This window comes from Chiloscyllium punctatum, chromosome 44 (assembly GCF_047496795.1).
Source record: "Chiloscyllium punctatum isolate Juve2018m chromosome 44, sChiPun1.3, whole genome shotgun sequence".
Lineage (NCBI taxonomy): Eukaryota > Metazoa > Chordata > Chondrichthyes > Orectolobiformes > Hemiscylliidae > Chiloscyllium > Chiloscyllium punctatum.
In genome coordinates this window covers 7,776,837-7,800,088 of record NC_092782.1, presented here as the reverse complement: position 1 = coordinate 7,800,088, position 23,252 = coordinate 7,776,837, and the positions used below count along the sequence as shown (strand labels likewise).

At 41.9% G+C, this 23,252-nt stretch overlaps 1 protein-coding gene across 5 annotated transcripts in view; it reads right to left on the bottom strand.

Moving 5' to 3' along the window:
• The window catches only part of LOC140466695 (non-muscle caldesmon-like), a 212,816-nt gene that overhangs the window by 56,292 nt on the left and 133,272 nt on the right, over positions 1–23,252 (bottom strand). For all 5 annotated transcript variants that reach the window (XR_011955261.1, XM_072562164.1, XM_072562166.1 and 2 more), the window contains one exon: positions 21,795–21,923. Coding sequence is in view for 4 of the 5 variants with exons in the window: in XM_072562164.1 (XP_072418265.1) it covers positions 21,795–21,923 (129 nt within the window). In the remaining variant the exon portion in view is untranslated. The remainder of the gene's footprint in view (positions 1–21,794; positions 21,924–23,252) is intronic.

The window sequence follows — 23,252 nt, the reverse complement described above, 5'->3', positions numbered from 1 at the left end:
CAACTTTAGTGTCCTTTTCAAAGTTACCAGTGCAGAGATTGGAGAACAATATAATCATAACAAATGCCAGTCATATAATTGATGGAGGGTTGAATAATTCTTCATTATGAAACTGAAATCTGTATATACATTTATCTATATTTGTACCTAGGAATAAGTTAAAAACATGTCATGATTCTGCTGGGAGTAATATAGACATTTTAAATTTTACTGTGGCTATGTAGTATGTGCCAATGGACTGTAACATTCCAATAAATTGGGCATTATGGAGTTTTAAATCATAGGGCACCAGTTTTTTTGGTGGGGGATTTCTCACTCTCTTCTGACATAGAACTGTGTTCCACCATTTGTACAATTTCCTTGACTCCACTACCAAAGTTAAAGTAGTGGGAGAACTTCTGAGGTAATGGAAGAAATTATGGCATTTATTTATGTCACACAGAGTTGTATCGCATGGAAACACACCCTTCGATCCAACATGTCCATGCTGACCAGATATCCAAAATTAATTTAGTTCCATTTTCCAGCATTTAGCCCATATCCCTCAAAACCCTTCCTATAATCATCCAGATGCCTTCTAAATGTTGCAATTGTACCAGCCTCCACCACTTCCTCTGGCAGCTCATTCCATACATGCACCACCCTCTGCATGAAAAACTGCCCCCAAGGTCCTTTTTAAATTTTTCCCCTCTCAGCATAAACCCATGCCCTCTAACTTTGGACTCCCCTGCCTTGGAATAAATAGCCCTTGTCTATTCACTCTTTCCATGCCCCTCATGATTTTATAAATCTCAAGGAAGTCATCCCTCAGTCTCCGAAGTTCCAAGGAAAATAGCCCCAGCTGATTCAGCCTCTCCTTGTATGCCTCCAACCCCAGCAACATCCTTGTAAATCTTTCTTGAACCTTTTCAAGTTTAACATCTTTCCTTTGGCAGGGAGACTAGAATTTAAGGCAGTTTTCCAAAAGGCCCTCCATGCTACCTCATGTCCACAAACACTTCCAAAACTCTTTTGAAGGGATGGCATAAAGAGAAGACAAACCGTCACTCATATTCAACACTTTAACTTTCCTATAGTAAAAATGAATGGCATGTTGAAGATGAGATGCCATCAACATCTTTAATGGGATGGCGCATATTTTTTTTCAGGAAGAAATACCAACCACTGTTAGATTAGCTCATTTAACTGCAGAATTAAACCTCAATGCAAACCATCCAAAAATGGATTTTCCACAAGGAACTATTTTAACTCCAGACAACTCTCCCCAATGCACAGTAGTGAAACATTGCTAATTTGTCCAAACTAAAATCTATATCGTCCAGTTAACTTTCAGACTGTTTCTGCTCAACAACCAGGGATTAATGAGGTTATGTGGAGTCATTCCCATTTATGGTTCATCATGAATCAAAATGACTACTTTTTCTAAGAATGTCAGAACAGGTCATTACCAGGTCGGGGTCTATTCAGGGAGTTAATATGAAACCAATGTCAATTCTGAAGCAGTGCTCACATTCCTATAAGGATATGGAGTTCAATTCTGTAAGCAGACACAAACCATATAGAAATACCAAAGAACAAGTTCATACTTGGGTTTTTGGACTTCATGTATCTTCCATATATAGAAAAGCTAGTAGAAATGATCTCATTCCCCTTTATTTTCATTAACAGTGGGACCTTTTGTGTTGCGAGGACATGGCTTGGCTCTGTATGTTGCTATTAAATGAAAATTCCATTTTTAAACTTATATCAACACATCATTTTGTTAGTGATTGCACCCAAATGAGGAACTCTATAACTCTTGGAATCCGAACCAAACCTAGGGTAGATCTGATGTACTGCCAATATCTATTAATCTTCCACACACAACATTCCAGTGGCCTAAAGTTAATTTTAAACTCCTGGGTGCTACAATTCAAAGAGTGCCACAGAAAAAGTGGAGGGTTTATTAAAGACTGACTGAAAAAAAACACTGGGAAAAAGTTTAAACTCATCACTTAAGATGTTACCCAAATCCCATCCCTTCCCTAAATCTTTTCCATTTTAGCATGAGAGTTTAACTTTTTTTTAAATATCAGACTCAATTTCAGATGTCTTGGTTCTGTTATGAACTCCTACATTGTAGATCCATTTAAGAACTATGCTGGTACGTACATGAACAAGCAAGAAATCAAAGAATATGCTGATTAGGTAAGATGAAGCAAAGTGGAAGGAAGCTCTTGTGGAGCATAAACAGTGATACAAACAAATAGGACCAAAGTGTGTGTAAAATGTATTGGCATTCTTGCCCCCAGATCAACCCCACACTACGAAGAAGGAACAATGATTAGGAATCAAATTTAATTCCTCATTGACTTCAACCTAAAGACAATCAGAGAATACTTCACTAGGCAATTCGGCAGCGCCCTACATCTGACACATTGCCTTGCTTCAGAGGATGTGTGACACATATAGTTGGGACTGTGATGTTGCAGCTCCAGCTCTGACTCATGCTCCCATGTAACAAGACTTCAACGTGGGAACATAACTTTGCCAAATGTTGTGTTTATGTGCTCAGTGCTTAAGGACTGGTAAAGGCCAAATGCGTTCCATTTCTGAACACACAGCACATCAAAACGACTAAGTGGGAATTTTATATTTTACATTTTTTGGTCGCAGTGCAAAAGGCTGTCAATATAAAATTTTTAAAGATTGTTCATGCATTGTGGGTGTCACTGGCTAGGCCAGCACTGATTGCATATCCCTAATTGCCTGGAGGGTAATCAAGAGAGTGGGAGTCATCAGGTAAAGATGGCAGATTTCCTTCCCTAAAGGAAATGAGAGAGCCAGCTGGGTGTCTATGACAATCGACAGTGGTTATACGACCACGGTTAGACCAGCTTTCTATTCCAAATTTTTACTGAATTAAATGTTTAAATATCTGCCATGTTACCCTGGGTTTCTGGATTACTGGGCTAGTGAAATTAGCGCTACATTTTAACGTCTGCATGAAGTAACCTCACTTGAGACAAAACGTACCAAATCATGCACAGACTGAACTGCAAACATTCCTGTGTTACTCGCTCCTGAAGGCAATCATTGAAAAGCTTCTCTGTCATCTCACTCAGTGTATGTAGTGTGCTCAGTAAGTAAATAGCTAAGCTATGTAGAACAGCAAAGTCCCAGTTTTGATTGTCAGCCTGTGCGGAGGTAGCTCATCTTAACCAGGTCAGTGATTTGGCCATTAATTAGTGTACCTGAGATTGGAAAATCGGCCTGGATTCCCACCACCTCTGTTGAAAATGGATTGGTCTTTGGTGAATAGGATCAAGCTCTGCTGGAAGTATAATCTTTCACGTCAATAGACTGTATTTGTCGCTTGCAATGCAATCTGCTCAATGGTGACAGGACCAAATGCACATAGAGTTACACTGTGTGGATCACCTCTATTCAGTCTGCAGGTATACCCCTGAGTTCCCAGTCACCTGTCATCGTAATGCTCCAACCTGCTCTGTCACTTATCTTTCTGTCTCCATGTGTTCTTCAGTGAAGCTCAACATAGTACCTCATCTCTCGATTAGGAACATTACAGACGTCTGGATTCAACATTGCAGTCAACAATTTCAAATGGCAATCTTTGCCTCCATTCTGTTTATTTTCTCTTTGCAGGTTTTGGATTAACTCTCATTTTTTCTCTCTCTTGTTTTCCTTTTGGATAGTAGTTGATATTGATTCTACCATTCATACCTCTTCCAGACACATCTTTTGTTTCTTTGCCCGGTCCGTTATAGCTTCCTTTGGCCCTCAACCACTAATTCTTTTGCTACTGAATCTCTCCAGTCTTGCATTCCATCACAGACCCACCCCTCTGTTCTTTTACCCACCCGCCTTCCTAAGTTTTCTTGGTTCCTGTGAAATATTATTAATCGGGATCATTTACTCTGTTCCTCTCTCAACAGATGCAGCCTGTCCAACTGAATACCTCCAGCATTTTCTAATTTAATTTCAGATTTCCAACATCTGCAATATTTTGCTTTTGCAAGGCTCAGCTCTGATTGCCCTGGCCCTCACCAACCCCAGTGTCAGAGCAGCTTCCAGACCCCTAGTGTCAAGCTGAAGAATGGCAGTTTTGGGAAGGGTGTCTTTGGAACTATATCCAGCAAAGTGTCAGCACCTTCAGAAGACAGGAGGAAGCCCTGTGTGTGGACCTATTGAATGAAATAAAAACTACACCCACACTTCTTTAGACATGTAACTGAATAACAATGAGAAATCTCTGCTTTACCCCACTCTAAAATAAGAATTTCAATGCTACCCAGCTGACATCAGTTTGTGCAATACATACTGAAAATCAAGCTAACATCCCCTAATAAATTAGCTTGGAGGACACAATACATGCATTGAGAACCCAATGTAATCCAATCTACCTGACTTCAAGTTCAAGGCTTTCTGTTATTCTCCACAGGTAGAGTCTCTCTCTCTCTCATGTATGCCAAAATACATCATCTCCTGCTGCACTGCATGTGCATCAAGAACAAAATGTCCTTTTGTATAAGCAGGGTCACGGATTTATGAAAACTTAATTTTCTGGCATAGTGATCCCTGTGACTTGAGCATCCACAGCAAATACCTTTAAATCTCCAGTTACATCATTTCTGACTGATCGTCTAATGAAGATGCAGCATTGACAGTCTGTGTGCTCAGGAGGATAGGTGGAGAATCCTGGCGGTTTCAGAATATAACCAACTCTGTGTGGGATACTTAACTAAGACTAAGATAATCAGCTGAATCTAAATTCTTAAGTGAAGTGAATGATCATCAAAAGACATAGTGTCTCAATGTTGGAAATCTGAAACAGAACCCTAAAACACTGGAAGAACTCAACAGGTCAGACAGAATCTGTGGAGAGAGGAAGAAAGGCTTGCCATTTCGGGTCATGATTGTTCACCTGATGCTAACCCCACCATCCTCCATCCAAAGATGCTGCCTTTTTTGTAACTTCTCCCATGGGATGTGTTCGTCACTACCTGGGCCAGTATTTATTGCCCATCCCTAGTTGTCCTTGGGAAGTTGGTGGTGAGCTGCATTCTTGAACCACTGCAGTCCATGTGTTGTAGGTAAACCCACAATGCCTTAAAGGAGGGAATTCCAGGACTTTCACCCAGCAACAGTGAAGGAACGACAACATATTTACAAGTCAGGATGGTGAGTAGCTTGGAGGGGAACTTGCAGGTGTTGGTGTTGCCATTTATCTGCTGCACTTGTCTTTCTAGTTGGAATTGGTTATGGGCTTGGAAGGTGCTGTCTGAGGATCTCGGGCAAATCTCTGCAGTGCATCTTGTTGATTATACACATGACTGAGCATCGGTGGTGGAGGGAGTGAATGTTTGGTGGATGTGGTGCCAATTAAGCTTTGTGATGGTGTCAAGCATCTTGAGTGTTGTTGGAGCTGCACCCATCCAAGAATGATTGTATTTTCTAACCACACTCCTGACCATTTGAATTGCAGGTTGTTGATGTAGACATCATCCTAGGGCACTTCCATGTTGATAGTCCAGATCTTTCTGGTTCTGGTCTAGCTCTGGATGAACTACACAGCTCACCACCATGCACCTCCACATCCCAATCACTCAGATCCCGTCTGCACAGACTTCCTTCCTAGATTCTCAACAATGGCCAATGATACCCTTCATTCAACTCCTGACCCAAACGGACTTTTCTACTAGATGACATTAACCTCCAACTACTCAACAACACTCCACTACCTGAGTGCCTGACCTCAATCCTGAATATCCCACCTTCCTACATGCTCCCCCCACCCCAACAACTAAAGATAACTACCCCTTACCACCCAACTACATGTTACTTATATGTCTTCTGCATTGGTACTCTTTGTAAATCTCTGTGCAAATGCCTGCACCAAATTCTTTATGATTCTTCATTGGAACCTTGCCCCTTTTGAACATAATCAGGTAAACATTGTGTTTCTGACTGATCAGAATCAGATGCAGTGATTTGATATTGATGGTCAAATTTGGTCCATAATTTTTAAATTGCGGATATTCGGTTACCAACTGGTTGTGCTTAGTCACTTTCAGAAGAAAGTGAGGACTATAGATGCTGAAGACCAGAGTTGAAAAGTGTGGTGCTGGAAAATGCAGCAGGCCAGGCAGCATCCAAGGAGCAGGAGAATCGACGTTTCGGGCATAAGCCTTTCTTCAGATTCCTGAAGAAGGGCTTATGCCCGAAACGTCGATTCTCCTGCTCCTCGGATGCTGCCTGGCCTGCTACGCTTTGCCAGCACCACACTTAGTCACTTTCAAGATGGATTTTAATTAAACACTCCCCCTTTTGCTGGAAGCTTGTTTTTCACTATCATCTACAGTCTTGGAACAAGAAATTAAGAAGACTTGAATACAAGCTGGCAAAATTTGTTTTCTGGCAAATATTGCTTTTAATTGGTCTTCTAACCATTTTAAAACAACAGAATGCTGCAATCTGAAACTTGTGTTGTTTCTCAGTTTCCCTTGTTAAGTGAAATGGCTGAAGTCCCAGAGCAAGTTCCCAAACTATTCCGGGAATCTTATCCAAGCGTGGCTGGGTTAGCTGACATCCTGCTGTTATCCAGAGACATCTGATTTTATTAACTTAGATTCTGCAGATGTTATTTTAATTTAAATTTTCAGCACCTTCTAAAAAATGTTTTTGAAGAAAGAGACTTTTCAACAAGTCTGTAATGTTTGACGTCAGTGCTACTGAAGTAAAGAAAAAAAGCAGCCTCAACTCTGCCGTTGCACCACCATTTTAATATTTTGCAAAAAGGGACAATGACAGTCAGAAGCTGCATTTTTGATGGAAGTTAATAAACTACCTATTGTTATTAGCTGGTAAAGTTATAGCAGTAAGGACCATAAATTATATGGGATTTCTAGTTAAACAAAATGAGAAAACTACTTATCAGAAAGTGAACTGAATATAACAGCCTCGGCCCACTTAGTTCACAAGTCTGTCTGTATTACTAAACTGTTGCTACCTAAAATCACATCACATATGCAAAATTACCTTCAGACTTAAATTAGATGCCTCAATTTTGATTCGTACAAAACATTCTGCTATTTTAAAATAAAAATGAACTTCTAGTTCTGTCTTGATAGTGACCATTTAATTTTAATACTCGTGACTTTCATCGACTGAAATGGTATCAAAAAAGGACAGAATACTGGCTTAAGATGGCCACAATGCTCACCTTACCACACCCTGAGCCAAGCTTCCTGAAATCTCAATAAACAAAGAGCAGTCTGAAATTGAAATTAACATCTGAACTTAATTAAAATGAACATGACTGTTTATGAAACTCGTCAACCAGATGTGTACCTCCTATTTGATTTATACTTTTAGAATAAGTTAATATGTTGGTGGTAAAGAAAAAAAGATCACCTGCGATTAGTCAGCTTAAAAGCAATGAATTCAGACACCTGAATACATAACAAACTGTATTTCAGAGTTTCTTCTTTATTAAGCATAGCAGTGATTTGTAATTGGAACTGGAGAAATCTCTTCAAACCTCTTCCTGCTTTCTCGCAGCCAGAGGAAAAAAGCAGTTCGTGATTTTAGTGATTGTAACCTCATGGGCTCTTAGGTCACTGACTGGATTAACCTGGGCCAATCAGGAAAGCCCTGGTTGACCAATATAACCAGGAGAGATTGCCTAGCTCCTTTCTGCAGTTACAAGCACGCCCGGGTGTCCCAAGAGACGGTACACGTTGTGTCTACTAATACCCTCAAGATTTTCAGGAAAAGTAGGCACTGCAGGGAGTGGAGTGTTTCATTTCTCCCTCTAACTCTATTTTGATTGAATCCCTGTCCTCCCTTTCCACTTTTATTTTAACCCAGCATTGCCCTTTGCTGAGAAGGCCACTGTTTCTCACTGACCACTCGGATGTTTCCTTTCTTCCTGGTGGAGGAATATAAATAAAGATATTTTAAAAAAACAGGAGATGCAGGCGATGTGTAAAGTGTTTGCAATTCTATACTGAGGGATTTAGCCTGCTGTACATTCTGTCCTTAGAGGTTGAAATGGACTCTTCTCTGGATTTCTGTCATTGTGGTGCCTTTTAAAAGGTCAGTGAGCTGTCTGAAAACTCTATATAATGTTTTATGCAGTGCTGTTTGTTTTGTGAAACTTCACGCAGCTCACAGTTGTGTCCTTATTTCTCTGGTGTATTGGTACTGTTGTACTGTATTTTGTGTAACTATGAATAATAATAAAAGGATAATTGGGAGATCAGAATCTCCTCAGTTCTGGGGACTGACTCTGAGCTGGCTGGCCACAGCCAATGTTACTGCGCACAAGTAAATTAAAGGTGGTGTGGGAACGGGATACCGGCCTCTGCGCAGTTATTTCAGTGGTAATGCAAACTGGAATTAAATATACAATAATTGAGAACTGTTGTCTGCAGTAACCTTGGCTGCAGATGATCTAGGACAATACCTAATCAACCGTCGTCTCAGGTTAAAACCTAACGTGTCAAGGACTTTGAGCAAGATATCTTCTTTTCTGTAATTTATACCATGCCTTCATATTTGTATCTACGTGAACGTTTCACATTGTATTTTTATTTTTCTTCTTGGGGCTAGCTAGTAATGAAGTTTCACTCAAGAAAACCTTGTAACTGGCCCTTTAATTCTTTCTGATGAGCCACGTTTTAATTAGAATGAGTATAGCCGCATGCTAAAAAGAACATTAAATCTTTGATGTATCCACCTGAGAAGAGGGGAACCAAATCACTCCTCCTCACCTTGTCAGAACAGTCCTTAACTCAAACAAATGAACTATTAGTTTGATTCCTGCCTACAATCTGTGCTATTCAAGTCCTTAAGGTATTATTTTATTTATAAGAGCTTGAGAAAGTGCACCTTTCAGAAGGGAAACAAAATCTGATACCTTTCAATTTAACTTAATCCTTTTACATTTTTGACACTCTTTGAACACTGTGTCCGATTTAAGGTGCGCAAAAAAGTTGCAAGCAAAACTCTGGATGTAGTACAGAGAAGGGACTGATTACTAGTGCCCTGGGTAAGGACATACTTGGGAGTTTTAGCATGGGAATAAGTCGTCAGAGACGTGAAATATTAAAGGTATATAAAGTAGTTAAGAGAGCAGTAAAGGTAAATTGCAAATATTAGATCAGGGAATAGGGGCTCGAGCTAGTTAAGAGGATAGGGTCGATAATTGAAATGAGCATTAATACCAAAAAATGTTATGTTTCTATAATGAGCGACTGACACTTTGACCAATCTGCTGGTTGACAATCCTGGAGTATTTCAGGAAACCGTTGGGTGCTGGAGACTTCAGGACCTTTTTGGGATGGATGATTTAAATGGACTGAATGACCTTGACCATAATTAGAATGGGAATTGTACTGTCTGCTGTGCAATTAAGATACCACGTTTCAGATTCATTTCAATGCAATCATTTTGCCTTCATGCAATCATTTCAAGTGGAATAAACCTCCAGAGTTATATAAAAGAAAAATATCAACCTTCATCATACAAGACTGGAGATTCACGTCTCTCACAGGAAGCACCGGCAGGGAAATGGTGGGCACACAGCTGGCAATATTCCTCTCATTGAAATCAAGATACAGGAAATAACAGGCTGCATGCTTACAATTTCTCCAGACACACTGCCTGACAGCTAGGAAGAAGTAATACAGAGAAAGTAAGACGATAAAGGAAACCCTCCAAAGCTAACTGTTGATCCTGGCTGCTTGAAAACAGTTGAGGCTTTCTCGTAGCAACTTGGCAGTGACAATTCCCCACTCATAGGGCAAAGTTATGTCCTGCAATTGGAGGCAAGGCTAAAGGCAGGCAGGGGGAGTTCAGTTGGGCAGGAGGCTGTAATTCAGAGCCCTGATTGTCACTTGAAGTTTACCGATTAAGTTACTGGAGTGTTAAATGTGGCTGAACTTCCTGATGGCAAGGGAAGCTCTTTTACATGTATTTGTATTTCACGCCTCCTTATTTAAAGGCGCGCCTTATAGAATTAAGGACCCTTCGCAATTACGTTCTCTGTGAACAAACAGGTTTCCCCTCTAGCACGCTGAAGTGCTGTGCTTTCTGGATGTAGGGGTGAACAGCTGCTGCTCCGCTCTCTTTTCGGGAGAATGGCTCTCCTCCAGGTCATGGCTGACCTCCTGTAGCAGCAGTCTGGATTGCACTGGGTCACGTGAGGGTGACTGAGAGAGAGAAGCTGGTGTGTGATGGATATGAACCCCCTGAGGATCGCATTGTCAGAGACATGGAAGTCTTTCCTGTCAGGGGAGACAGGTTGATTGGGGGTAAGGGGTGGAGAGGCTACAATGTTTGGCTGCAGGTATCCAGGCTGAGAACATAGCTGATGCTTTTGTGTTTGCAGGGAATGTAAACCTGTGTAAGTACCCTTCAAGTATGGCCCCTCAAGGTAAAGATAGGAGCACCGATACCCTGCCAGATCACGTGACCCACCAAACATCACCATGCTATTTCATAGAATCCAAACTCTGTGGAAACAGGCTGTTTGGCCCACTGTGTCCATAGAGCACCCCACTCAGACCCATCCCTTATCGATCCACATAACCCCGCATTTTCCATACTTAATCTACCTAACCTGCATATCGTTGGACCGTGCGAGGAGACTGATGCACCCAGAGGAAACTCACGCAGAGGCCGGGAGAATGCATAACCTCCACAAAGTCAGTCACCTGAGGCTGGAATTGAACCCAGTTCCCTGGCACTGTGAGGCAGCAGTGCCAACCACTGAGCCACCATGTGACATTTGTGTACACATATGTCAAGAGCTGAAAACCACATAATTGTGAGAGAGGTTGACCAACAACCCAACCCCAACACACCCACGCAATCTCAAGAATACATGATGCACTCTTCCATGCCTGATATCGAGCTTAGACTCCATAACAGAAGATTCCTCTCTCGCTTTCCAGAAATACCATTAAAATACCAAAATAATTATGACATTCAGACTGCAATACAGTCTTCCTGGGTTTTAGTTAATTATGTTGAATTTATAATCTCACTAAGAGAGATGGCTGACTTATAATGAAAATTCCTGTACCAAAGGGGACCACTCAGCTCTCTACTAGTGTTGATACTGCAAAGAAAGTTTATACTTAACCTCCATTTCCCTGGTCCTTCCTAATATTTTTACTCTATAATCTGCTGTTTTTCCAAATGTATTTCCAATTCCCTTTTGGATGAGAACACTCATTCTTAATCCTCCCTGTAAATTCCTGACAGTTCAAAGGTCTTCTATTTGGTTATACTTCAGTGACTAATAAAATGCTGCTTTGTAGAAAAGGATATCCTTAATTTTTACCACAAATCACCCTGGCACTGTCAGATATTTACAGCACTGTCTTTATGATCTCAAGGCATCTTATAGTTCTTGCTGACAGTAGTCAGTCTGTGACCATAATCATAAGGCTACTGCCACCAGGATATGGAAAATCTATTAACTATCCTAAAAAAAAGGTGGTTGGAGAGAAAGCCCTGACCCATAGTGGATTGTAAAATCAAATCTGTTCCTCTCAGTCCTGTCAAGGGAGTGGAGCTGAGAGCTTATAGCTAAAGTGTCATTTTGTTGAATATGTTCAGTGTGAACCTTCTCTCAGCAGCACTCAGACTGCATCTGGCTGAGCAGAAACAGGTTGTGTGCCTGCGGTTTCCATTGCGTGCTGTCAGTGCCCAGGGTACCTCACAAATTCAAAACATGAATCCTTACTTTTATAAAGCGGACCAACAAAAAGACAATGAAGATGAAGTGTTGTACAGAGGAAAGAGAGGTGTTTTGTCCCATGGCCTCAGCAGCTCTTGGCTACAGTTCCTGCTGCCGAGATGTTCCCCCCACCCCGCCCCCGCCACCCCCCATTGTGAGGAGATGAGTGGGCCCCAGAATTATGGTGATGGATAGGCACAGAGTTCACCAGAGTCTGTCCTCTCTTTCTTTATAAAGCCTCAGAAACGTTATCTTCAACTAAATCTATTCTTTGTATAGAACTTATATATACATAGGTTGATTTAAGTGGTATTAAACTAGCAGAGGGATGAGGTCCAAATCTACTTTAGGCATTATTTAGTGAGCAGTGATCTTTATTTCTGTTCAATTTGCAATTCACATTTCTCCAAGATGTAGACTATAAAGGTTTAAAGCACAGAAGGATGCCAAAGAGCCAAATGCTTCTCAACTAACTCTTTCTTAGATACAATCTAAAACTATTCTAACTGTCTTTTGGCTTTCCTATAACACTGTCACTTCCTTCATTCTACTGTTCCTTGAAAAGGATCTCATGGTCAATGCCTCAACTATTCCATGTAACAAACCCTCCTAAGCTCCAAGAACCCTGTAGATGGTGGAAACAAAAATCTATCTGCTCACAGCGCTGTTTCAATTTTAAGGTAATTTTAAGTTGATAAGCCTTTGTTCACAAATTCCAAGACAGATAAAATAGTTTTTCCTCATTCACCCTTTATAACTGTAAAATATTCATTCAAATCACATTACAACCTTCTGTTCCCCAATGGAAACTGCCCTGAAGCCCAAACTTCCTGGAGAAAGATGCAGAGTTTGGGATTTGTTTGGAATGAAGGGCTTGTCTTATGAAGAAACATTGAACAGGCTGGGCTTATGTCCACTGGAATTTGGAGGAACGAGATACAATCTTATTGAAACACATAGGTCTTGAGGGGACATGATACAGTTGGTTAAGAAGAGGATGCTTCTTCCTGTGAAGGAGACTAGATCGAGGCGATACAATTTATGAATAAGAAGTCTCCCTTTTAAGATCACAGATGAGGAGAATTGTCTCTTCCCTCATAAGATTATTAGTCCTTTGCAATATCTCTTCTGTAGAAAACAGTGGAAGCTTGGTAACCAACCCCCCTCATAATGAAACTTGGCTGAGAGCCCAACTCACAAAAGTATTAACTTTGTAGGAGTCCTGTTTACACAGCTGAACAGAAACTGTTGATCTTGCGTAAATGATGTAATTCTCAGATTATAATAATTGTTTTTTCTGTGATCTCTTTTGTCAATGTCTTCTTGTTTATTTGCACAAGATTAAGAAATGTGAAATGGTGAAAGCTTCTCGTAAATGCACATAGATGACTTGTTTTTAATTGACCCTTTTAAAGGGCTATAGCAACAAGAATTTCTTTCAAATAATGAAATTTTCTTTTTTTAGTGAATGCTCAGCACTTGCTGAGCAGCTTCACGCACGTCTGTGTTAGGACAGGGCTCATTGGTTCTGTAAATTATGTATGTAGGATAAATGGAAGAGCATGAGGCATGGAGATTAAGGGGGCATTGGAGGTGGATGGGGCTCAAGAGGACATGTTAAATAGTAGAGGACTGAGTCAAGCCTTTCAACTAGAATGTCTCAGGACTTGGTCACCCCTGTAGCTCCTTTACTTTAGACCTAAATTAACTGTGCACCTGCCCTCACCTTCTCTCCCTCTTCCTAATCCTCCCTCCCCTCCAGAATGCAGATTGGACCATTTGGAGCACTTTCTATTGTGGCAGATGTGGTGAGCTGGGAGTTTACGTATCACACTTGCAAATATCAGGTTCCAAGTCATAGATGTACAGCACAGAAACAGACCCTTCGGTCCAACTCGTCCATGCAGACCAGATATCCTAAATTAATGTAGTCCCATTTGCCAGCACTGGGTCTATATCGGTTTTAACCCTTCCTATTCTTATACCTGAGAAAGCTTGTAGCCTTACATGTGACACATTTGCTACAGGATATGAAGATTTAAGGATATCTGTTCTTATGTCATTGGATCAGTGTAAATAAGGTCATAACATTTGTTCATCTGTGGAATGTGTGGCAGTATTTCCTTTTGACTCTGAGGGGTGGACGTTACACATATTTTACAGTTGGATGTTGGATAACTGAATTTCTGATTTATACTGAAGTCACTTAACAAAACTCATACTCAATAGGAAAAGAACTTGTAATTTAATGGAATATGCAAGTAATTGAACAATCCTGATACATTTTCATATAAACCACACAGAGCAGATTTGAAGTTATGAAGCTCAGTTCCCTAATCTTGACTTCTGGAATATGAATGTCTCATTACCATTACAAGCTAGGAAGACACAAAGGCTGAAACTGAGATAGTAAGAAAGTTGGAAGATGTTCATACATGAGAGAGGGAGACAGGATGGAAGCTGTTGGAAAGGTTAACTCTTTGTGGTCTGATTTGAGTGTACACTTGCTTGTCATGGATTGAATGTTTGTGTGTTGTTCCCTGGAGCTCAAGATCCGGGAATGTTATGAATTTAATTTGCATTTTGGGAATCTAAGATGATTTTTTTAAAAAGTCAACTTGTAGGACAATGATACTGGACATGTTTACTGAGCAAGGTTACCTCATGATCTTTCCCACATAGTTTAGACTAGTCTCTCGTTATGATGTACAGGTAGAAGGGAAACTTATCTAGCTAAAGGCAATTGGCCATTTGGCCTAGCTTGATCAGGCTTCCCACTTTGATGTGCATGTAGCTTAATTAGTCAAGCATATTCAGACTGTTCAATTAGTTTCTCTTCTTCTACAATCTCTTGCCATTTTATTGCTGCTAACCTGATTAAGAACATGTGGGATTTTTATAATGTCAGTACCACTTTCTAAATAAAGACAGCTTGTTTGCAGCAATAAGGGGAGTAGCCTGAGAGCGCTCAGAGGGGAAGGAGCTGCCGCTGCTACTCAAGAACCTTAACTCAAGACTGGCTTGTAGGTATCAATGTTATAGTGTAACATTGATGCCATTGGTAAATAAAGGCAATAACTTAAACTAAACTGTCTGTGAGAGTTTTACATTCCAGACTACCATAGAGTACGATCTCTAGGACGAACCAAGAGAAGCTTACAGGTCGCGTCCATTAAGGATTCTCTGAGCCATCTTGAATAGGTACTTTAACATACCCATCCAGATGCTTTTTAAATGTTGTAATTGTGCCAGCATCCACCACTTCCTCTGGCAGCTCATTCCACTCACGCATCATCCTCTGTGAAAACGTTTCCCCTTAGGTCTCTTTTATATCTTTCCCCTCTCACCTTAAACCTATGCCCTCTAGTTCTGGACTCCCCCACCCCAGGGATGATACTTTGTCTATTTACCCTATCCATGCCCCTCATGACTTTATAAACCTCCATACGATCATCACTCAGCCTCCGACACGCCAGGGAAAACAGCCCCAGCCTATTCAGCCTCTCCCTATAATTCAAACCCTCCGACTCTGGCAATATCCTTGTAAATCTTTTTTGAACCCTTTCAAGTTTCACAACATCCCCCCACAACTAGACAACCAAAACTATTTGACTGATCCTTCTTTTCTTTCACATGTTGCTTTGGCACAGCAGCATAAATAAGATGCTTAAGTGGAACACGAAAGACATACAACTCAAGAAGGGTACAGCACTGGAAAACAGAATTAGTGAGAATTTGGGCCAATTAGATTCTATTTAATGATACGTGCACCTTCAAGAGCTCCTCAATGTCCTCTGTGTCACATGGGCTCAATTGAAGCCAAATCAAATGAAATGTATTGCACATGCACATAAACTGAACTCCCACTGCAAGTATGAAAAACAGGCGGTTGTGTGGCCGTGCTGGATTGACAGTGGTGGTGTCATTTATAAGCTCAGCATTCTAGCAAAGGAAACCTAGTCCCCCACTCACTTCCCTCACCAGCATTATGTAAAAGGATCATTACAGACTTACACGATTTTGTCTCAACAGTTGCTTTAAGTTGACTAGTTTTGACATTTTGTATTGGGTAAAAACAATGACTGCAGATGCTGAAAACCAAATACTGAATTAGTGGTGCTGGAAGAGCACAGCAGTTCAGGCAGCATCCAATGAGCAGCGAAATCGACATTTCGGGATTCCTGATGAAGGGCTTTTGCCCGAAACGTCGATTTCGCTGCTCGTTGGATGCTGCCTGAACTGCTGTGCTCTTCCAGCACCACTAATCCAGTATTTCACATTTTGTATTGTCATTTTGAACTATAAAAGTTTAGCTTGCCATGTGCCAACTACTAAATGACTCGAGGCTGACTTCAAGGCTAAATCATAAGCCTGTTGCAGTAGTGGTCACACCCCTGGGAATGCTGCATGACTGAGAACACAGATTATCTGAGCTGAACCTCAGCAAGGAGAGATGTGTGACACAACTGTGCTCTGTAAAGATGTCCTCACTGAACTCTGCCCCCTGCTGCAGTCACAGAGCAGAGCAAGGACAGCATGGCCAATGGCTGGGAGGGTGTGTATGAAAGTTAGCTTTTACATTGATGGGCTGGCTCCTCGCAACATCTCTCAGTTTGTCATTCATTGCTGCAATCAAAGCTGCAACATTGATCATTGGAAAAATTATTGTAGGATGTGGGCATCACTGTCTGGCCACCATCCATTGCTCATCCTTTGTTATGGAGTCATAGATTCATACAATGTGGAAACAGACCCTTCATTCCAACCACTCCGTGCCGAGCAGCCACTGCATTCTGACCTAGTCCCATTTAGAGTCATACAACTTGGAAACAGATCCTTCGGTCCAATTCGTCCATGCCAAACATTTCCCAAACCAAGCTAATCCCACTTGCATTTGGCCCACATCCCTCCAAACATTTCCTATTCACGTCCTTAACCAAATGTCTTCTAAACATTGTAAGTGTGCCTGCATCCACCACTTCCTCTGGCGGTTCACTCCACATACGAACCACTGTTTGTGTAAATAAAAAGTTCCTTCTCCTGTCCTTTTTAAACTTCCACCTCTCAACTAAAAACAAAAGTCCCCCTAGTTTTGAACTCCCACACCCTTAGGAAAGAACACTTGCTGCTCATCTTATCAATGCCCCTCATGATTTTGTAAACCTCGATAAGGTCACCCTGCATCATGGAGAAATCTCTGCACACTAGGCTGACCACAAATACCATGTCAGAAAAGGTGGCCTTCCAGCCTGGTGCAATGTCCTGTATTAAGTTGGTGCTGGACTCCTCCATGCTCCTTGATACTTAGGCTGTATAACAGGCTACCTAAAGCCCCAACCATGTGGTGAGCATAGCCAGCAGTTTACTTCTGTAGGCTGCCCATAAAAGTCATCATCTAAAACCTCTGCACTGGCACCAATATGCCACCTCACCCTCCATTCAATTGGAATACTTTGCTTATCCCTTATGCCATTCATGCCCAACGTCTCACCCAGATGCAGATCCCATCTGGAGTCTATTCACAAAGATATTTGGATGTCAATTGGTTTTCACCATCTCGGTCTTCCTGGTATTCATTCATTGGCAAGAGTGAAGAGTGGCTTTTGTCATTTCTACCATGTAGAACTGATACAGTAAAAATGAGACAGCATTCCTACACTGCCTGCCTAAGTTGGTCTGCTTGGGTTACTTGAATGGAAAACGACACAGGGATATGGCAGTGGCATGGGGAGGGAAAGTAAGAGGTGAACACTCACACTCTTTACTACATGTAAACCAGGAAAGAGTATGGGATGAAGTGAAGTGAGTTGGGAAGAGCAGAATGAGGTCTCAGTACATCATCATCTTCGACAGTCCAACCCAGGCACTGGTTGTGGTGTCCTAATAATGAGCAGCATAGTGTCTCCCAGGGGAGAGGGGTGGGGATAAGATTACGCAGCTGTAATTACATTCCTCTGGTTAGGTCCTGTTACTTCCACTTGTGCACTACCTTCTCCTGCAAGACAATGCAAAGTGTGTCAGTAAGTGTAGTGTAATCTATTCGTGGTGACGTAGTGGTTATGGTCAAATTAGTCCCATTATGTGCACAGATGTGGAAGAAAGGACTGCAACAGTGCTGAGTGTGCAAGGGTCTGAAGAAACATAGGACTGTTGGAGGCGAGTCCCAAATGATAGCGATTGTTGGTGAGTGGGGTAATGAGGTGGCACGAACTAAGCAATGGCTAACACTACTGGCTCAGTCCTAAGGATATGACATTAGAAAGTGCCTCCATTGCCCTTGTGTGAGGAGACTGAAATTTTAAAGTAATGCATACTGCAACTTGGCACCTCTCTCCTGGCACTAGAATAAACAGACTTTTACACCCACCCTGTCTTCCTGAAAAGACAGGGCATCTTCCCTACTCTCCAGCACTTCCAGCAAGACGTCGAGTTCAGCTTCAGAGAACACGTGCTCTTAAGCATTTTCAATGTTGTGCCATTCTTCACTGTTTTCCAAACTCCCTTGCTGCCACTCCTGGTCCAGTCAAACTGAACAAAACCCTTTCAGAGATGGGGCTATGCAGTGCTGGAAAGTTATGATTTTGGGCCCTCTGCTGATATACGCAGCCAACAAAATGCACAGTTCACACTGGCTAAAGGAATCAGTCATTCATATGACTGGGCCACATGAAGTTGGTGTCTTGCCTATATTTCACTGAACAGAATGAATGGTTAAGTGCATATCCCCATTGTTGTGCCTGCCTTGGGGTCTATCCAATTTAGCACCCACCGAGAATAAAGGGGAGTAGATCGGGCTCATGGTATTTCCCAACTTGCCCAGAGAGTTTTTCCTGCTGCTACCTCTGAATTTGGATGCCACGCCTGATAATTCATTGCTCTTGTACAGGTTCCATACGCCAGGTGTGCATGTTGGGAATGTCTGTAATGTGTCCATTTCCTATCTATTAAATTCAATGGATAGAAATTTGCTAGGGCTACAAATCATTTGCATCCACATCGGGACGCGAGGTTCCTATACACTTTCCCATGCTGTACAAGCTGTGCCAAGGGCAGGGAGTGTTACAGACCTAACCTTACAGTAAAAGCTATTTTTATTTTACACAAAACAATCTTTTCTGAAGAGGATTAGGCAGTGTACAATAGTTTGCAGGTGCCAGTTCTAGACACAAGTCAGTACAGCAAGGAATACATTAATGAATAATTGGAGAAACTTCTACTTGGATCTGAGCTTTATATTTAAAAGTTATGAATGGATGGAGAACTCAGTGTAGCGGCTGTGATGGGAAATGATTTGGGACATTTGAATTCTGGGCTTGGGTTAGGTACACGTTTGTCTGAAATGAAATACACTAAACTTCTTTTGATGCATCAGACTCAGAAAATCCTTCTTTTTCCGCTCCTTATTCTTGGCAATCTCTGGTGCACTCTGGACACAGGCAGCCACACTTTCAGCTGTGCATTCAGCCATCAAGGCCCTGAACTCTGAATTCCTTCCCCAAGGAATTCTCTTGCCCCTGTCTCTTACCCCCATCTTATACTCCTTTAAGGAGGCTGGAGAAACCTGATTAAATTAGATAGATTAGATTAGGTTCCCTACAGTGTAGAAACAGGCCCTTCAGCCCAACAAGTCCACACCGACCCAGACCCATTCCCTCTGACTAATGTACCTAACACGAAGGGCAATTTAGATTAGATTAAATTACAGTGTGGAAACAGGCCCTTCTGCCCAACAAGTCCACACAACCCGCCGAAGCGCAACCCACCCATACCCCTACATTTACCCCTTATCTAACACTACGGGCAATTTAGCATGGCCAATTCACCTGACCTGCACATCTTTGGACTGTGGGAGGAAACCGGAGCACCCAGAGGAAACCCACGCAGACATGGGGAGAACGTGCAAACTCCACACAGAGAGTCGCCTGAGGCGGGAACTGAACCCGGGTCTCTGGCGCTGTGAGGCAGCAGTGCTAACCACTGTGCCACCCACGGTGAATTAGCATGGCCAATTCATCTGACCTGCATATCTTTGGATTGTGGGAGGAAACCCACGCAGACACGGGGAGAATGTGCAAACTCCACACAGTCACCTGAAACTGGAATCGAACCTGGGATCCTGGTGCTGTGAGGCAGCAGTGCTAACTACTGAGCCACCATGCGACTACTTTGATCAAGTGGCTAATTAATCTTTTGTTTTGTGGCAATATCTGAGTAACTTTGCTCTTGTAAAGCACCTCAGGATGTTTTACTAGGTTAAAGGCAGTATAGAACTGCGACTTATGCTGTCGAATTTGAAACACACCTTTCACAGGGCTGTGTCTCAGTGGCACATTTTAACAGGCTGTGGAATAAAATGCGATGCCTTACCAATGTGAGAAACTCCAGCAAGGGAAATAGCTCTTGGGAATAAGTCATGTTGGGGTAATATCAGATGATGTCTGCGCTTCTGGAAGGCAAGTACAGACGTGGGAAAAGAAGAGAAGAAAAAGAGGTTGCAGAAAATAAATGTGACAAAACAGGAATGAGTGCAAAATGAAGAGAGGCATCAGGTGAATGCAGGAGCTGAGGTCTGAGCTGATATGGAAAATGTAATGAGAGGTACAAGCAGCTTGAGAAAGGCAGCAAGAATCTGGGTTAAAGTTTGCGATGAACGCTTACCTGAGGCTTGCTTCAAAATCAGCTGAGGTTCAAGCAGAGAGTGAGTGGCCAATGGGAGTACATCACAGATGGCTGGTAAGGGAGGCCAGGGTGGAGAATTAAATGGAGCAGACACACTTTAAGTGCAGATGCTGCAGCTGTGCAGAGAAGTCAGTGCTGCATTCGAAACAACCCTCACCACAAAGCTAGAAAGAGAACAAATGGACAAAGGGAGAGACTCTAGGAAACAGCTGGACAGAGAGTGAGAGAGACAGACTGAGACAGAGAGCAAGAGAGAGAAAAAACTACCAAGAACAAGACAAGTCACACAGAGAGTAAGAATCTAGAGAACAAGCCAGAGTGCACTGAGCACTGACCCTACAGATTGGGACTGTCCTTCCATAACTAACCCAAGTCACCATTCTTCAATTAGACTCCTGACAGTGATCATATTCTGGCTATGGCATCAAAGGAAGCATCACAGTCAAACCTCCTTTGAACAGAGTGGCATGGTGGCTCAATGGTTAGTACTGCTGCCTCACAGCACCAGGGACCAGGTTTGATTCAACTCTGGGCTACTGTGTGGAGTTTGCAAATTCTATCAGTGTTTGCATGAATGTGATCTAGTTATCTCCCAGAGTCCAACAATGTGCAGGTTAGGTGGATTGTCCAGGGATATGCAGGCTAGGTGGGTTAGCCATGGGAAACACAGGGACTGGGTGAGTGGGATGCTTTTCAGAAGGATGGCGTAGAATCGATGGGCTGAATAACCTGCTTCAAAATTACCAGGAATCTATGGTTCTTAGTTGACATTCACAGCCGCACATCTTTGAAGCTTAGGGTCACTGGTCAATGATCGGGAGCAGACCCATGTTTTAATATCTTTTTATAAGTAAAGAAATAAACTAAACCAATTCAGCAAAATATCAAAAAGAGAGTGAGGTTTATTGTCTGTTATATCTTGCTTCTTCTAAGAGGCAGTTAATGCATTGGAGGCTATGACACTGATTGCCACAAGGCTGAATGAGACTGCTTCAATGGAGATAGGTAGTAATTGTCTCGCCATATATTTGCAAATGTGAATGCAAGGAAGTACAAAATGTAAATCGTAAAATGATAAAGCATTGAAAATAGGCCATTTGGCCCACTGTGCTTGTGCTGGCTCTTTGTAAGGGTTACTAATTTGTCCAACTGCCCAGTCTTACCCCACAGCTCGTTCTGTTGTGCACGAATTTCTGTCAAGATGTTTTGTGGCTGAAGTTGCATTTCTCCTTCTGTGCTCAAGGCTGGGTTATTTCTGAGGGTGTAATCAGACATCTTGCCCTCCCAGATCAGAGCTCTACTCAATGGAAGTATAGGACAGAGGTAACGTGCCTCTGCCATGTTGGATTCCACAGTGTCTCCCTACCTGTTCTGGGAATTGAATTCCAGAGTGTCCTGGCTGAGTGCTGATTCCCGCAGGCGCTCCTGACGAGCTTTACGACGCCGTTCTTTAGCAAGTTCTTCTTCGTCATCATCTGTTCTCTGACTGGTCATTCTGCCAATAAAAAAGAATTCATTGTGAATATGGTCAACATTTACTCTTTCATAGTATCCATTGGTTCATCAGTTTGAAGGTTCAAATTCTCTACACACTCCCCCATCAGCCCTTCTCCCTAACCCCTCGTCAATTCTGAATCATACAATTTCTAACCATAATCGTTTTTGGAAGCCACTGGGACTTCTATATAAAGAATGTACAAAGAGGAAGTCACAGGGTGTGGTAATGCCCTTGGGTTTGCTATTATGAAGGACCTGTAAGCAGAAGTGTTAATCCTATCATCAGTCTTTCAATAAACAAACAGTATTAATAGGCAACACATCTCAAAATAATCACCCACTTATTTTATTAAAAGGGCACTACCAAGGCTGCAGTGTAATTTAATAACAGCCAGCGCAATTGTCGCTTTAAGGGCACCACTGGTATAATTGAATTATGATATAGTCTTATCAAACTATAATGTTTTTATGAAGCAAATCAATCCAGAAATAACTTAACTAATGAAACGCAATGTTATTATTCCTCATATTATTGGTCTTTACCATCTCAAAGGCATGCTAGACACAGTGGTGCCCAGAAATGGAAAGATCAACATTCACTCTCTCCACCACCGATGCACAATGGCAGAAGTATGCACCACCTACACGAACCACAGCAGAATGTCTCCAAGCTCCCCCATCAGCACCTTCTAAATCCATGAGCTTTATCAGCTAGGAGGCAGTGCATGGGAACGCCACTACCTCCACGTTACCCTTCAAGACACATACCATCCTAACTTGGAACTAAATCACTGCTCCTTCACTGTTGCTGTGTCAAAATCCTGGAACTCCCATTCTTATGGTATTGTGGGTGCACCCCAAGGATTGCAGCAGTTCAATAGCATAGTTCACCAACAACTGCCCAAGGGCAATTAGGGATGAGTAATAAATGCTGGCTTACTCACTACACTCACATGCCATGAATGGATGAAAAAAAAGACCAAATTCACTGCTCGTATCAATCCATCACATCTTTCATCACTTCAAAGAACTCAGCAGGTTTGTCATGCAAAATCTTCCATACCATAATTCATGCTAATCTCTTCTAACTACTTTGTCTTTGCTTAAATATTTAGTAATTGAATATTCAAATACAAATCTTAATGCTTTTCCTTCCGCAGACTTGAGCTAGCAATCGGTAATTATTTGGTCATGCTTTTCATTAGACATTTCATTAGCACTCTCCTGTCTGCTGGCTCACTTCATTCTCACCAGAACTCAAACATAATTACTCTACTTCTTTCCCCAGTTCCATCTAGATCACCTGATGCTTTCAATGGGTTTTTAA